At 39.3% G+C, this 15,350-nt stretch overlaps 1 protein-coding gene across 1 annotated transcript in view; it reads left to right on the top strand.

The window, feature by feature from the left end:
* The window catches only part of samd11 (sterile alpha motif domain containing 11), a 73,027-nt gene that overhangs the window by 9,223 nt on the left and 48,454 nt on the right, over positions 1-15,350 (top strand). The window contains 1 exon segment of the mRNA XM_051097338.1: positions 8,296-8,468. Coding sequence (XP_050953295.1) covers positions 8,296-8,468 — 173 coding nt within the window.

Here is a 15,350-nt window from a genome sequence, read left to right as displayed (position 1 = left end):
CTCTCCGACGTTGGGGTCCAATGTCAACCTGACATTATATTGACGTCCAGTGCCTGCTGGGAAATAAATGATGTTTGATAACAAAGTTCGGGAGGAGCACGATAATTAACTAATTTGGCACAGGTGCAGCTCATCTAGCTAATCATCCAAACTAGCACAAGTCATATATATGCACACAGCCGACTTACCTCCCTCATTCAACTGTTTTTCGGCATCCCCTTTCCACCCCAACTCCTCACTCTCAATCTATCCTCATCCTATACTTGGGATGGGGGGAGTTCTCTGGGTTCAGGCCATATTCCGGGCTCGGAGCCCTCCCCCAGGACAGCACGCCAAAATATGCTTACTGCTTACTCAACCAGATTAGACGTAAGGGTGAACTCGTGAAATACTCTACTTCTGAATGTTTTATTCATCTAAGAATCTTGAGAAAAGACGTATCACAGTTTCCACAAAAAAATTAAGCCTTACAACTGTTTTAGAATGATTTCTGAAGGACAGCTGCTGCCATTACTCCAGTCTTCAGCAGGGTTGCCAGGTTTTCACAAAAAAAAACCACCCAATTGCTACACAAAACTAGCCCAATTGTGTTTTGGTGGGGTCCCCTGGTAAAAATTGTGTTCTAAGGGGTAAAATACTAGTTTTTTGCAGGATTCCCCTGGTAAAATTAGAATTTTAGGGGATAAATATCACATTATTGGAGTCACTTAAACCCGTGGACATGCAAAACAACCCGCAGCAACATTGTTAAAGTAGCCCAATTCCACGGGAAAACCGTGGACTTGGCAACACTGGTCTTTAGCTTTGTTATCACAGGAATTAATTATTTTAAAATATATAAAAACAGAACAGTTATTAGGGCCCAAGTACCGTGGTGCGAGGACCCTGTTTGAATTACTCAGTTTCTTCTTCTTCTTCTCGAAAATGAATAGGATTTTTAAGGGCCTGAAAAAAAAAACCCTCAAAAACTTGAAAACTCATGAAACTGCATACATGCCAGAAGTGGTGAAAATTTTGTATGATTTAGGTTTTAGAATTAGGTGTGGGAAAATGGCACAGTAGTTCCACTGCCACTGATACACTTTCAAGGAACTGCCCCTCGAGCTTCGTTTCACATACATGTACAAAATTAGGTTGACACATGTAACTCACCAATACCTTAAAAAAAGTCTTCTGGAACAAAATCCAAATCTCAACAAGAAGTCAACAGTGCAGTGAGTTTTCTCTGCAAATGTTGAAGTTTTTGCTATTTTCAGGTGTTGTACTTTAACAAACTCCTCCTAGAGAGTAAATGTTAAATTGTGTTAATATTTCACAATTTTTTTCAAAAACTTTTAAATCATGTCATCTTACCGACCCCAAATTTTTGAAAATTAGTGGATAAATGTTTAATATTTAAATATATATGTATATATATATATATATATATATATATATATATATAAAATAACCCTTATGAATTTGTTTGTAAGCTTTAATTCTAGGCCTTGTCTTTATCTTAAATGTGGCCTGTACATTTCACTTTTCCACTTTTCATTCACACATTTTCAGTTCTAGCTTCTATATTTTGGACTCTTGGGAGTCAGTACCTATCCAAAAAGGTCTCCTGTGGCTGTCTTTTTTGATGGGAGGGGGGATCCAAACGCAGGCAGAGAAATCTTGGCACGCATGGCTGGACTGCCACTGACCTCCCCGCGCCGGGAAACGCTTCACTGGACTGACACAGCCCGCTCACCCTATGGGTCGGGGGGAGGTTGGAGGGGGGGATTGTTCTGGGTGCGGATGGGAAGCACACTGCCCTTCAGCTTTTTCTTACTTACCATATAAACTTACTTCCATAACTATTGCATCGGTGGCAACAAAGTTAAACTGTGTAGTTAATGTGGTTTGGTGGAAGGAAGTTGTGTGCCAGTTTTTGCCAACTGTAAAAAAAAGTTGATTAGATCCCATCACGTGGATGTAACTGAACTCCAAGGCAAATTTATGGCAAGAAGAAGTGTGCACGTGAAGTATTTATCATTTCCTTCCCTAAATTATTGAATGTGCCAATAGATTTAAGTAGGCACATTAAACCGCGCCACACCAACCCACATGCCCCCTTCCCAGCTTGTGCCAAGTCTGCCCAGCGTCCCGCCTCCACACTTACGCTCAGCGTGGTTGCGGCGCACACACACAAACACACAGAGGTTAGAGCAGACAGACGCGTGACTCATTAGGCATTCGTCCCCCGGGGACAGTGCTGGGGGAGCACGCCACAGCTGCAGGAATGTCATGAGCTGCTACTGCTGTGCGCAAATGTGTGTGTGTTTGTGTGTGTGTGTACCTTAGCAGAAGGCCAGCGCACCTTTCAGAAAACACAGCGCCAAGAAAACGTCTCTCAGCTTTTCCATATCATCCTTACTGTCTGAGCCAACAATAAAAAATGTGGGGACGCCTTCAGAACTCAGAAGTAGACTGAAACGCATTATACGGCAGATTATACACCGGATGGATCCGGCCCCGCTTGCTGATTAGTCACTACAGCGCTCTAGTTTAAAATGCACGATATGGTAACAGCTATGACGTGAAACACCTGTTCACCATATCAATGCTCATCACCTTAGAGACCAACAATTCAACTTGACGTTCTGGAAGGAGACTGTGTTCTGTAGAAGTTGCATAAGAAAATGATGTTTAATGACAAATTGTGTCTTTTAATATTTTTATTATTTGTGACCCTGGACCACAAAACCAATCTCAAGTAGCACGGGTATATTTGTAGAAATAGCCAAAAATACTTCATTTTTCTTCTATGCCAAAAATCATTAGGATATTAAGTAAAGATCCTGTTCCATGAAGATATTTTGTAAATATTTTAAAACTTAATTTTTGATTGGTAATATGCATTGCTAACAACTTAATTTGGACAACTTTGAAGGCGATTTTATCAGTGTTTTGATTTTTTTTTGCCCCCTCAGATTCTAGATTTTCGAATAGTTGCATCTCGGCCAAATATTGTCCTATCCTGACCAACCATACATCAATGGAAAGCTTATTTATTCAGAAAAAAAAATTAACCCTTATGACTGACTTTGTGGTCCAGTGTCACATTTAGTAACTCTGCAACTATCTCTCAAAGCTTATTTTAGTCACATTAGACTTTGAGCCTGTGAATTTCAATGCAACACGACATGTGATGTCATGCTCTTCGCTTCTGTTGTGTAAATGTGTAAATATACCATTTATTAAAGTTCCCAACAGCACTTGAATTCAGCCCGGAGTCTGTGGCATTTACAGTAGATCCTCTTTTGGTCACACATCTTCTTGTCATATAAATTTGCAGGCCAGATTTAACTTTTGTATGCAGCGGAACACAACATTTCTTTGCATGAATTTGTGTTTCCTGTCTCCCATATTTAACTGCATATGAATGAAAGTCAGTGGTGCTCAAAGTCTAGTTTGACTGTGGCTGCACTCTAGTAAGTTCTTTAGGAAGTTTATGGACTGTAAAATATTTTTTAAGTCACTTTTTATTTGATCAAAAAGTGTAATATCATTATAATTTAAAAAAATCGAAATGTAATTCTTCCTGTGATGGCGAAGCTTGATTTATCAGCCATTGCTTCAGTCTTCAGTGTCACACAAGTTTTTAGAAATCATTCTAATATGCTGATTTGCTGCTCAAGAAACATTTCTTATTATTATCAATGTTGAAAACAGTTGTGCTGCTTAATATTTTCAGGATTCTTGAAGAATTTATTTAAAATACAAAACTTTTGCGACATGGTTCAACAGATCACAAAACTCACGGTTTGGATCATATATTATGGGTTTTGAGTCACAGATAGGATTGTTTTTTGGATCAACAAGAAAAAAATATTTCATTGTAACTTTGCTTTCCATTTATTACTTAAAGCTAAGTACTTCTTCAGTACCACAGCAAAAACTACTAGCTTAACCAAGAATTATCAAACAAGTGAAAAATTGAAGACAAGTGAACGGCCAGTAAAAATAAAATACACAAATTACAAGCGATGATAAATACATATTCAGGTACAGAAATGTAATAATTAAGTGTAATTTAAAAAGTTTTCTCCAGTTTCAACTTAAAAACTTAAAAGAATTTTTTTTAAGTTAAATCAACTTAAAAGTACAAATCATTTTAACTCACTTTATTATAGTGAGTTGAAATTACTTGTAGTTTTAAGTTGAATTAACTTACAATTTTAAGGCAGCTGCTGAACTTAAGTTTTTAAGTTGAAACTGGTAAAAACTTTTTACAGTGTATAAATTAAATCTAGATCTTGATCAAAGCTGTTTTATAGTTTGATTAGCATTAAAGACCTGATGCACGGAATCCAATATAACAGTACACATCAGCTTTTGATCTCATCTTTTTTTTACTCACTTAAGACATGCATTTACCAGAATGATTGTTGAGATGGGTATTTTGTCATAATTTTGTGTGTGGATGCTAAAGAGGATTCAGTTCAATATTCGCAAGTTGTCTGTTGCGCTTCATGTGTGAGCGGTAGCGTGCATAGAAAAGCGCGCGAGTACAGAGTGTGTAAACGCTCAACTTTTGATCAATGTAATATGTCCTTGAGAAATAAAAGTTTTAAAAATGAGGGTAATGTGACCCCAAACTGTTGAACTGTAACATACATAGCCTTCATTTTCAACCAGAGGTCACAGTGTGTGTCTTTTTTAAGCAATCCTTGCTTGTTACAGCCCTATATAACTTTGAGCAAAGTTTTTTTCCCTGGCTTGTTATGGCTTATCTAAGGGCAGCTTTACTGTGCCGTAATTCTGCTGTTTTCTTGCTCCCTCTTGTGAGGTCTTTTCTACGAGGAGACGGTGAGAACATCTCTCATAAGTTCGAGGCGTCTCAGCTCATGAGTTTTATGGGACTTAAGACAGAAACCCCAACCAAGCTGATTACTCACTTTGAGTTTACATGTGCGGTTTTATATTTACGTGTGTGTGTGTTTTGTACAAATGTATATATAGCACGTCTCATTGAAGGGCAGACATTAAGTGTGGGCAGGCTTATTCATAGAAATGCTGCTTAGAGGAAATTCATATTCAATATTTTTCCATGCCTGAGTGACAGAGTGTGTGTGAGGGTGTGAATGTGTGTGTGTATGTACATGTAGGCGGGAATCGAAGCCCAGGTTTTTTATGTTTTTGTTTTGAAGCACCCTCCCTGACTCCCTCTGTGCGGAAGTGTTACCGGAAATAGTGCGCAGCCGCCCCCGGTTCTGCGTCAGTTACGCCGAATAAAGCGAGGGGGCTGGACGGGGGCTTTCCGGGAGGACGTTGAGAAGGGTGGGGGTTGGAGAGGAGGAATGGGGGCAGGGAAGTGTGTGTGTGGATGCCTGTCTCCGCTGAGGCCATGTGGGTAACAGCCGTCTCTCAACACTAACTTTATCAGATAAAGCATCACTAGTGCCGCCGCACTTCATACGCGGCTTCCAGTGGCTGTTAACAGCTCCAAAACGCACTTGCCGCACGAACATAATGTCACGAGAAAAGATGTGTTTGTGTGTTCAGTTTTGTGTTGATATCATTTAATATGAGTTTATACGAGATTAGCCTGTTTAAATAACTAAATCTGATACTTGATGATGTGCAAAACTAAAAACAAACTTATTATGAATCAAACTAAACTCATTTTATATGTTAAAAACACGATGCACAGACAAAATCTGCCTCCTCTGCAAAAAAAAAGACAGTCGCTCTGGAAAAAAGTGTGTTCAGCCTGCCCATCCTCAGGGATGTTTTCATCTTTTTCTGCTTTTTCCCCTCCTCCTTTTAATGTATGCCACTTGAGAGAATCCAGAGGGGCTGCACCTGTTTGCCTCTTGGCTAGTCTCTCCACCTCCTGCCCCGGCCTGCCACTCACGCCTCGGCTCCTGTGGGATGCTCTGCATATGTGTATGCGCGCGTGCGATCTTTGGGTGTGGAGGAAGGATAGCTGCAGGGCTCGGCAAAGTTTGACAGAGAACGAGATGCAAGCATGCTCTCACACAGACGCACACACACATACACCACCCATTCACACAAACAGACTTTTCAGTTGAAGTTTTTCAAAGCTATATCCATTCCTCTGGATCTCTGAACACTCCTGTAGGGAAGATTGGGGTAAGCTGTGGCGCTTTGTAATTTTCTGCTATGAACTGAAAGAAAGTATCTGTAAGGTATAACCATCTCAAAGAGTAAATTTAATTAATTGGGGAGTTTAATTATGACTGTATAAATAAATAAATAAATAAATAAATAAAAATGCACAAAATTTCATAAACCAGACAGGAAAAGGTCTGAATCTGAATGTTGAATTTGCAACATTTTGTAGTCATGCTCATAACAGGATTTCATAATAGTATTTTGTATTTGGAAGCACAACATACACCCACTATTAACTGAGGCACTGACACTGTTTTACATTTTGGGAAAAGTGCTTTATTTGGGTTAATATTTAAAAACAAATACATGTTCAATATGTTCAAATATTTTTTTACTATTTAAAAGAATTTATTTGAATATGTATTTTATTCCTGTGATTTCAAAGCTGAATTTTTAGCATCATTACTCCAGTCACATCATCCTTCAGAAATCATTCTAATATTCTGATTCGCTGCTCAAAAAAACATTTATTATTTTTATTATTATGTTAAAAACAGCTGAGTAGAATTTTTTTCAGGTTTCTTTGATGAATAGAGAGTTCAGAAGAACAGCATTTATCTGAAATGGAAATCTTTTGTAACATTATAAACATCGTTATCATCACTTTTGATCAATTTAAAGCATCCTTGCTAAATTAAAGTATTAATTTCTATCATTTTTTTTCATTTCAGATAAATGCTGATCTTTGGATTTTTCTATTCATCAAAGAATCCTGAAAAAAATGTACTGAACTGTTTTAAATATTGATAATAATAAAAAAAATGTTTTTCTTGAACAGAAATCATCATATTAGAATGATTTCTAAAAGATCATGTGACATTCTGGACTGGAGTAATGATGCTGAAAATTTAACTTTGATCACAGGAATATTACATTTTAAAATATATTCAAATAGGAAGCAGTTATTTTAAATAATAAAAATATTTAAACATTTTACTGTTTTGCTGTACTTCGGATCAATTAAATGCAGACTCGGTGAGCAGAAGAGACTTGTTTAAAAAACATAAAAAAATCTTACTGTTCAAAAACTTTTGACTGGTAGTGTACAAGTGTATTTAGACTTCTATAAATGTGCTGTTATGTACTTCCCATGTGCATCTCTGAATCACAAGCAGCATGGATAAATATATGGTCACAATAAACAAAAATTGTGTAGATTTTCTTATTTTATGGTTTTGAGGCAACACAGTGTACCCCTCTATTCCATACTGTTTTTGCAATCTGTTTTGAGTCTACTTTTCCCCTTCACTTTCTTAATCTTCTTCTCTTTTTCCCTTCAAATCCTCTCTCTCGCTCTCTGTTCACTCATGGGTAGAGATAGAGGCATAGAAATCTGCACTGACCCCTTCAGGTCACATTAAAGGTCGCCCAGCTTCACACACTAAACCCTGAGGGCCTCTCATCCCCTTCATCCTTCGCTGTCTTTAGATGTCTGATGCGGACAGAGGGAAAGAGGAAGAGAAGGAATCACTATCACGTCTCGTTCGCTCACCCATCCTCCATCACCGGTCTCGTGGATCAATGGTCTTTCCCTCTGCACGGGTCTCTCTGACTGAGTTTTGCTGTTATTCAGAGAGTTCAGCTTGTTGTGCATTCCCTTCGTTCTGTCATTACTTCCTCATGATTTGTGACCTGTGATTCACAATTAATCATTTATGAGTTTCGTGATTCAGCTGCATTAAATGTATGTGAACTGTGAGGCTGGTCTATGTAGGTCATATGACAGCAGGAGAAACTATCACCATTGTGTCATTTATCCCAGATTGCTTCAGAATAATGTGTCAGCTAAATTAGAGGTTTTTAAACTTTTTGATGCAACGCATCCCAGATTCTTGAACTTTTGCAACACTGGGTTCCCTAGACACCCCAGTGGCTTTACGTTTAGGTATGTGTAGAAAACTCTAGCCTTTCATGAATCAAAATACATGAATGCAAATGCGAAAAACATAATGAAGATGCCTGTAATCCATTCAGAATGTGTTTTATCAGTCTAAAAAGACTTGAAACCTCAACCAGCGTGTGACGGATCGGGAACATTAGCCATTTCTCTGTACCGCAGCTCAAGCCAGTAAAATCAGAGAAGGCTGTTCCCAGAGTCTCAGTCTGTCTGTCCCCTCTGTGCTCTTGCAGAACCGTGGGCGATTGGCAGAGAAACGCACCATCCCCTTGCCGCCAACACGGGTGCCCAAAAAGGAGCTGGCCTCCGTTTTCAGCAGTGACGACAGTGAGGGCAGCGAGCGGGCCAGCGGAGATCATGCAGACATCAAACAGGAAGAGCTGCATTACACTATCATGAGAAAGAGGTGAGCATTTGTTGTGTGTGTATGTGTGTGTATGTGTGAGTGTGTGGTCAAAAAGTTGAGTGCCAATGCCAGTGCCAGGCATTGATACATCAACCATGATCTGCCGGCAAGCATTTAGCCATATCAGACATCAGTATAGCACTTAAAGTTTTAAACAACACTTAGGTCTTTACCCTCACACCCCTTATTTTGACACACACATCCCCTCTAACACGCAAATGCGCTCATTTACTTTTCTGGCAGATGCTACAGACACACACAGGATGTGCCAGCAAAATACCCATGGTTGAGAGCCCACAGGATACATACACAGAAATAAACACGAGGCCTTCTCATAAAGCGTATGAAAAGTGATATTGTTGATGAGGTATTTGAAGTCATGGCAACTTCCTTGATGCTGTAGATCTCAGAACAGTCTGATTCGTTTCCTCTGTGTTAAAATTAAATTAATATTTCAGCATGTCCCTTAACCGCATACACACTTCTATTTTGGTTTTAGCTCTTGTTAAAGGCTGTGGAAAGCAAGAGAGTGAGTGGTCACCCTAGTTTAAAGGGCCATTCACATCAAAGATGATGACTATAACTATGAAGTTTTAATAATCATTTCAGTTCTACAATTCACATTACAGCTATAATGATAACGACAGAAAAACAATGGCGTCAGAATCAAATTCTGAATTTTTTTTCAGCTGATGAATGATAAATACATTAATAGCCAATTAGAATCCACCTCAAAGTTCAAAGAGTTTGAGCATTTAAAGCAGCAGACGACATAACTGCAGCAACTATGGACGCTAACATAGTTATCTATATACCTTGCTTTAGCTATCGTTCTTGGTGTGAACAGGCCTTAAGGGGTCATGAATTGAGAAATCAAAATTCTCTTGATCTTTTGAAATATAAAAGGGTCGTTGTACTGTAAAAACCTCCTTTAAGTTGCAGAACTCAAAACTTTCTTGTTAGCCCAAAAACAGCCTATACTGAAGCAAAGGAAAATCTGTTCATTTGGTGGCCATATTTACAACGCCTTCAGGCAGCTCATACAAGACCAAGTCCTCTCTAAATGAATGGATTAATCCTGAAATCTCAAAAACTGCTTGCTGAACTCACAATTAATTTACATATTTCAAATCAGCAACAAAATCTGAAATGAACGGCCCCATCACTGTTGCTTCTTATATTCAAATAGCATAATAGCGTTAAAAAGCTTATTTTTTAGGCTAGTCCAGCCAATGCACATGCACAGTCACTAGCACTTATGTCTGCGAATGCACTTTGGCTGGTCTAGACTTAAGTTTCTATGGGAACCAGAGCTTTTAAGAGCCGCTGCAGTGATGCAGTAACTTTACCGATCAGCGATTGGCTCTTTCATTTAGAAGGTGGGACTATTACGCCATATTCCGCGTTGCAGTTTCTTCCATTCATAAGTATAGTCTTGAAGCCAATCTGCCAAAATGTTAGGTTGTGCTACTTTATGATGTCATAGTGTGGCTAAACCCCGCCTCCACAGAAGATTATCAACGGCTGCCTTTATATCACTGCCTGTTTAGACCCACCCACCAATTCGCACATGTATTGTAAATAACAAAAGAGACAAACGCAGGTTAACACAAAAACCAAATGATAAAGATGGCTCTGAAGGCAACATGATGCAAAAACAGCATCCTGATCCCAACATTAGGAAAAAGTGGATGAACTTTGTTTTTAATGAAAATCCAGACCACGTCAGTAAGAACTCTGTTGTTCACTTCATTTTACCATGGATTCGTTTACAAACAAGATACAACAACATACAAGTGTGAGTAAATGTTTTTATTACGTAGTCACTATTGCTTTGTCTGTTATTACAGATCGTTAGATATGTACTGAGCATTTATGCGTCCATCTATGAAGGATGTAGGCTGTCAAACATGCTCAGCTGTTAGCCAATCATAGCAGTGGGCGTTTATTTCTGAGTCTGCCGATTGGTTCTAAATTATGATTTTTTTTTTTTATGTAACAGTCTTGATAACATTATAAGTGGACCCCAGAGAACAGTACAAAATAAAAAAGGCAGTTCATGACCCCTTTAACACGTTTAACACAGTTGTGTCCTTGTATCACTTTTTATGTCACTCACTTGGTTAAAATGTTCAATTATGTTTAAATGATTTACCATATAGATATATATGTCAGTGTTTTTGGACAGTCACTATGGTGGGAAAATGTATGTAGTATTTTTTTGGTCATTTGCCATGTTGCCAAGTCCACGGTTTTCCCGCGGAATTGGGCTACTTTAGCACTGTTGCTGCGGATTGTTTATCATGTCTGAAGCTACCTCAGTAACGTAAAATTTAGTCCCTTGAATGCTAATTTTACCAGGGGAACCTCACCAAAAACGTTTATTTTAATATTCGTAAGTTGCATGCATTTTAAAAAAGCAGTTACTTAGGCCGTAACTCACTTTAAACACAAATATTGGGTTGAGTATCTCTTTTTAATTCCGCAAAGCATTTTTGTTGATACTTTTTAGTACTTTTTATTAAAGTCAACGCAATGTGTTCTGGGATTGCGGTCTCTGTGAAGCATATATGCAGTGCCGCCTTAGAATTCAGCCTAAATGAGGCAGCATAATTAAGTTTCCCATTATTTGGAAGAGTCTTAATATTTGCTTTCCACGAAAAATAAAAGCCATCCAGCGATGTGCTACAAGTTCCACATCTCCGTCTCCAATCAGTGCGAGGGAAATGAAGGAATTCAGTGTTCATTAAATCTTCATGAGCTGTGTTTGGCCTCCCTCCTCTCTGGCACACAAGCCTGAAGAAGCTTATGAGCCTGCGGTCGGTGCAGCAGTGAGCTAAGAGCAGTGGCTGAAGCGAACGTTTTTTTCCGCCAGCGTTTTCGCTCTGCCTAAATGCATTACAGGTGATAACTAGCCAGCAGATGTCAGCCCTGGCAGGTGAGTCTGGGGAACCACATTTTTGTCAGACCATCTCCGCTTCTACTAAAGAACTTGTTGAAAAGCCCGGCCTTGAGGTTCTGATCTATTATTAAGTATTCTTTAATCACTAGAGCATGCCTTTCAAAGCTAGCTGTTGCTTTGAGACTGCAGGCTTTCTGTCTTCCGAGGGTCTTTAGGTGATTTTTCACTCACGTTTTTTTGAATTGAAGTGTCAGCAGTAGTTTCGGCGGTGCTTGCAGTGAGAGTTTGTGTTGGCGGTGTCTGCACGCGCTGTTGTGGAGGATAGTTAAATCTCCAGGAAGCTTCAGTGCTTCTAATGAGAAGAGTAAGAGAAGACAATATTCTCTTTTCTCATTAGCCGCACGGCTCTTGCTAAAAATGTCTCGGTTAGCCCTAGCTCCTGTCAGGGTTTCTCAGAGCAACCGCCAATGCGTATAGCGATGATTTGACTTATTTAGTTGCCTTTCTGTTTAACACCTCTTTTCCCGTGAAGATGTGCCATAATAGCTGTAGCTCTGGCTTTTTTCCCTGCAGTTAATGGCGAATGAATTCCAATGGTTGAGTCATTTGAGTATAAGAGGCTTGGGTTTATGCCCATTGGTGTTAAGCGGTAAATTTGGGTCATTACACAGCACTGTTGGGATATCATTCTCAAGGCAGCCTATACGTACCTACGAGGTCGTGCCCTCATCCAGCATAGGCAGGTCATAGCTGGATCAGTTCATTTTGTTCAGCCCCACAAGCTAACACAGGATGCTAGCTAGCTGTCACACTTCTAAAAGACGTGAGGGTGGTTTTGTGCATTGGAAACACCAGATGTGTGCACAAGCACAACTTGAATATGATTATGTTGCAGAATAAAGAAGGGCTCCGAGTTCTTACCTCGGAGCGGATCAGCGCTGAATGCCCAGGTACAAACCTAAGCCCTCATCTGCAAGGCTTCCTTGGTCACTTCCTTCACTCAACCCCCGAGCCGCTGGCAGCCACTTACCCTGTGACACCAAGGACGGCACCAGGAACCAGAACCGGCAAGCTAAACTTATTACAGCGATCTCCCCCCACCCAACACTTCAGACGCCCGCGTGCAAAGATGCTAATGAATTTAAAGAACACTTATGACTAATATCTAGGGCTTTTACCCTGTTAAAGGCGGCGGACTGCGAGGAGCCACGTCTCTCCTCTGTTCCGGGGCCGCTCACCTCACCCATACTTTACTCAGATGAGGATCTGACCGAAAGAGATAATGGGATGTTCAATCTATGAAATTCAATTTCCATTGAGCTGGACTGGGTAAGTGAGTTGTGGAGGGGTCTTAACAAATTGGATTTAGTCAATGGATGGTGAAGTATGGGGAATTCTTTTTTGCGTTTGATCGTATTTACGCCTCATCATTGCAGTTTATATTAGTGTTGTGGTAGAGTGTGCATAGCGTTTCCTCAGTCCAAATGTATCTGCTAATATGTACTGTATACAGAGGGCTCCCAAAAGCATGACAGCGCTTCTGCTTAGCATTTTTTTAATGCGTTATCAGCGTAACATACTGAGTTGCATTCAAATGCATTTCAGGACTTGTTTTTCTCTTTTGTTTTAATGACGGTAGAACTTCAGCTGCATGATCGATGTTTGTATAAAACCTGATGATCATGTTTTCCAGCATGTTTTGAGATAATCCAAAGAGCTTCTTGTGCTTCGATAGAAGCAAGAATATCTACTCATTTGTACAAAGAAGTTCAGTGTCAGTGTCTTTCTTTCCCTAGTTTAAAAATAAATAGACTAAATAGTATTTAAAAAACATTTATTTTATGCTAAGTATACTACAAATACATGTTCATATTTATGTATTTAATAAAAATACCCTGCATTTGTACTTTTAGTGTATTAAACTGGTGTACTTAAAAGTCTGCTAAACTGGAACAACTGATTTTATAATTAATGCACTTTAAATGTGCTGAAGTCCAACTAAAGATATGCTTAAGTATACTTGATTGTGCTACCAAGTGGAACCACTGCAAGGACACTTTAGGTACACTTGAAATATCTTGCATTTAAAGATTGATATTATTCAAAGGCCATACAGTACTCATCAATAGTGACATTAAAACACATTTTTGGCTTAATATTAAGAAATAAGCATTGTGTACAAGTAGTACTTCAAATAAAGTCTCAAACGATATGTCACTAAATATGTTAATACATTTGAACTATACTAAATGTATTTTCAATATATTACTTTTTACTAGGGTACATTCTAAAATTTGGTTTATTTCCTAGTTTAAATATGATTTTAAATCCCTTTTTGAATTTTGAATGACTTTTGGACACAAGTGTACTTCAATGTTATGCCCAAAGATATTTAAAAACAAAATTAGTGCAATTTTAGATGTGGCTCGACGAATATGCGTTTGCGCAATAGTGCGCATTTAGTTTTCAGAGGATTTCCAGCCACTGCCGTGAGAAAAGCCGGTACACTTTGACACCTTAAAGAAGACTCCCTATATCTTTTAACCAGATTAATGTTAATGGCCAGCAGGTTTATAGGTGATTAGTCTTCAGTCCTCCTGTATCCTGCAGGCATACAGACCTTTCTTTTTTAGAAAACAAGCTGCGCTTAAGCTGAAGCGTAGCGCTTGGCTCGGTCTTTTATATTCTTAGTGATTTCACATGTGGGGGTTGAGGGTCTTCGGGTAATGACGTTCTAGAATTTGTTTAAAAACCATTTTGAGCTTGGTTTTATAATCTTTGAAATGTAAGTAAAATCGGCTGATAAAGACAAAGGCATGTGTCGACTGGCCTCCTGAAAGCGTTCGCTTACGCGTTCTGCTTTAGCAATAAAATTTGCAAGTATGAGATATTTGTCATAGTATTAGTCTTCAAGGTCATGCCAATCATTTCCTGAAGCCTACCTGCGCACAGTCAGGTGTGTCAACACCAGGCTTTGAGAAGTGCTGACTGCTTGTCTGGGTCATTACTGAGTAACCATCATGGATTATATAAGATAGTATACTTACTCAGAGGACAACCTGCTAAGAAAAGCCTCCAAAAAAGATTGCCCATCCTATATGATTTAATATATGAATGCTAATGTAGCGGTAAAGCCAAATTCGTCTGATGTTTTAAAAATGCTTGCCATTTAACGGTTGATTTGCTTAGGAAACTCTCATGGTTTGTGTTCATTTTTCTTATTTACAACCTATGGAAAAAAACTAAGTGCAGAAACATAAGTGGATTAGATGAAGCAGGGGAGGAGGAGGCAGGTTGATTCCAGAATGGTGGACCCTCCCCTTGAGCACGAGGGACAGGGAAAGGAAATAAATCAGACAACTGTTGCACCTGTCTGGATAGAAATACTGTCTGTCTTCCCCCTGGGTTTCTGCGGCCTCTTCAGAGAAGGGCCTGACCTGTCTGTGTTTAGCATTAGACGCGTTTGTCCAGCAAGGCGTGCCGTCCTCTTCCCTGGTGGCTGTCTGGACCTGAATGTAAGCACTCGGCTAGCCAGAAGTGGAAATCAGCTGGTCCAAACCTCAGGACTGAAGCCAACCCAAACCAGCGTCTTTAGCGCACTGTGACTGGCCAGGCTCTTAAAATGCTGGTATGTACAGTCAAGGGCATTTTCATCTGACACTTGTTTTTATTTATCATAATATTGTTGAGTGCCTCAACACTGGGTGTTTTTGGAAACTTTATTCTGATAAACAACAGACCCATATGTTATACATTTACAGGAATGGCTAGTAGCCTGGTTGGGAATAATTTTCCTGACGATGAAAAGCCTTGTGCATGAAATGGTTTAGGTTAAGGATACCTTAGCTGTTTTTGTTTGGCTGGTTTTGCTACGCTCGCACAGGTTTAATAGAATCGTTCGTATTCAATCATTTGTGTGGTCCACCGGACGAAATAATGTGTACTTTAAAAAGTTTACTTTAAATCATGTGACCGTGTAT

This window comes from Labeo rohita, chromosome 23 (assembly GCF_022985175.1).
Source record: "Labeo rohita strain BAU-BD-2019 chromosome 23, IGBB_LRoh.1.0, whole genome shotgun sequence".
In the NCBI taxonomy this organism is placed as follows: Eukaryota; Metazoa; Chordata; class Actinopteri; order Cypriniformes; family Cyprinidae; genus Labeo; species Labeo rohita.
This window is presented reverse-complemented; position numbering and strand designations above follow the sequence as displayed.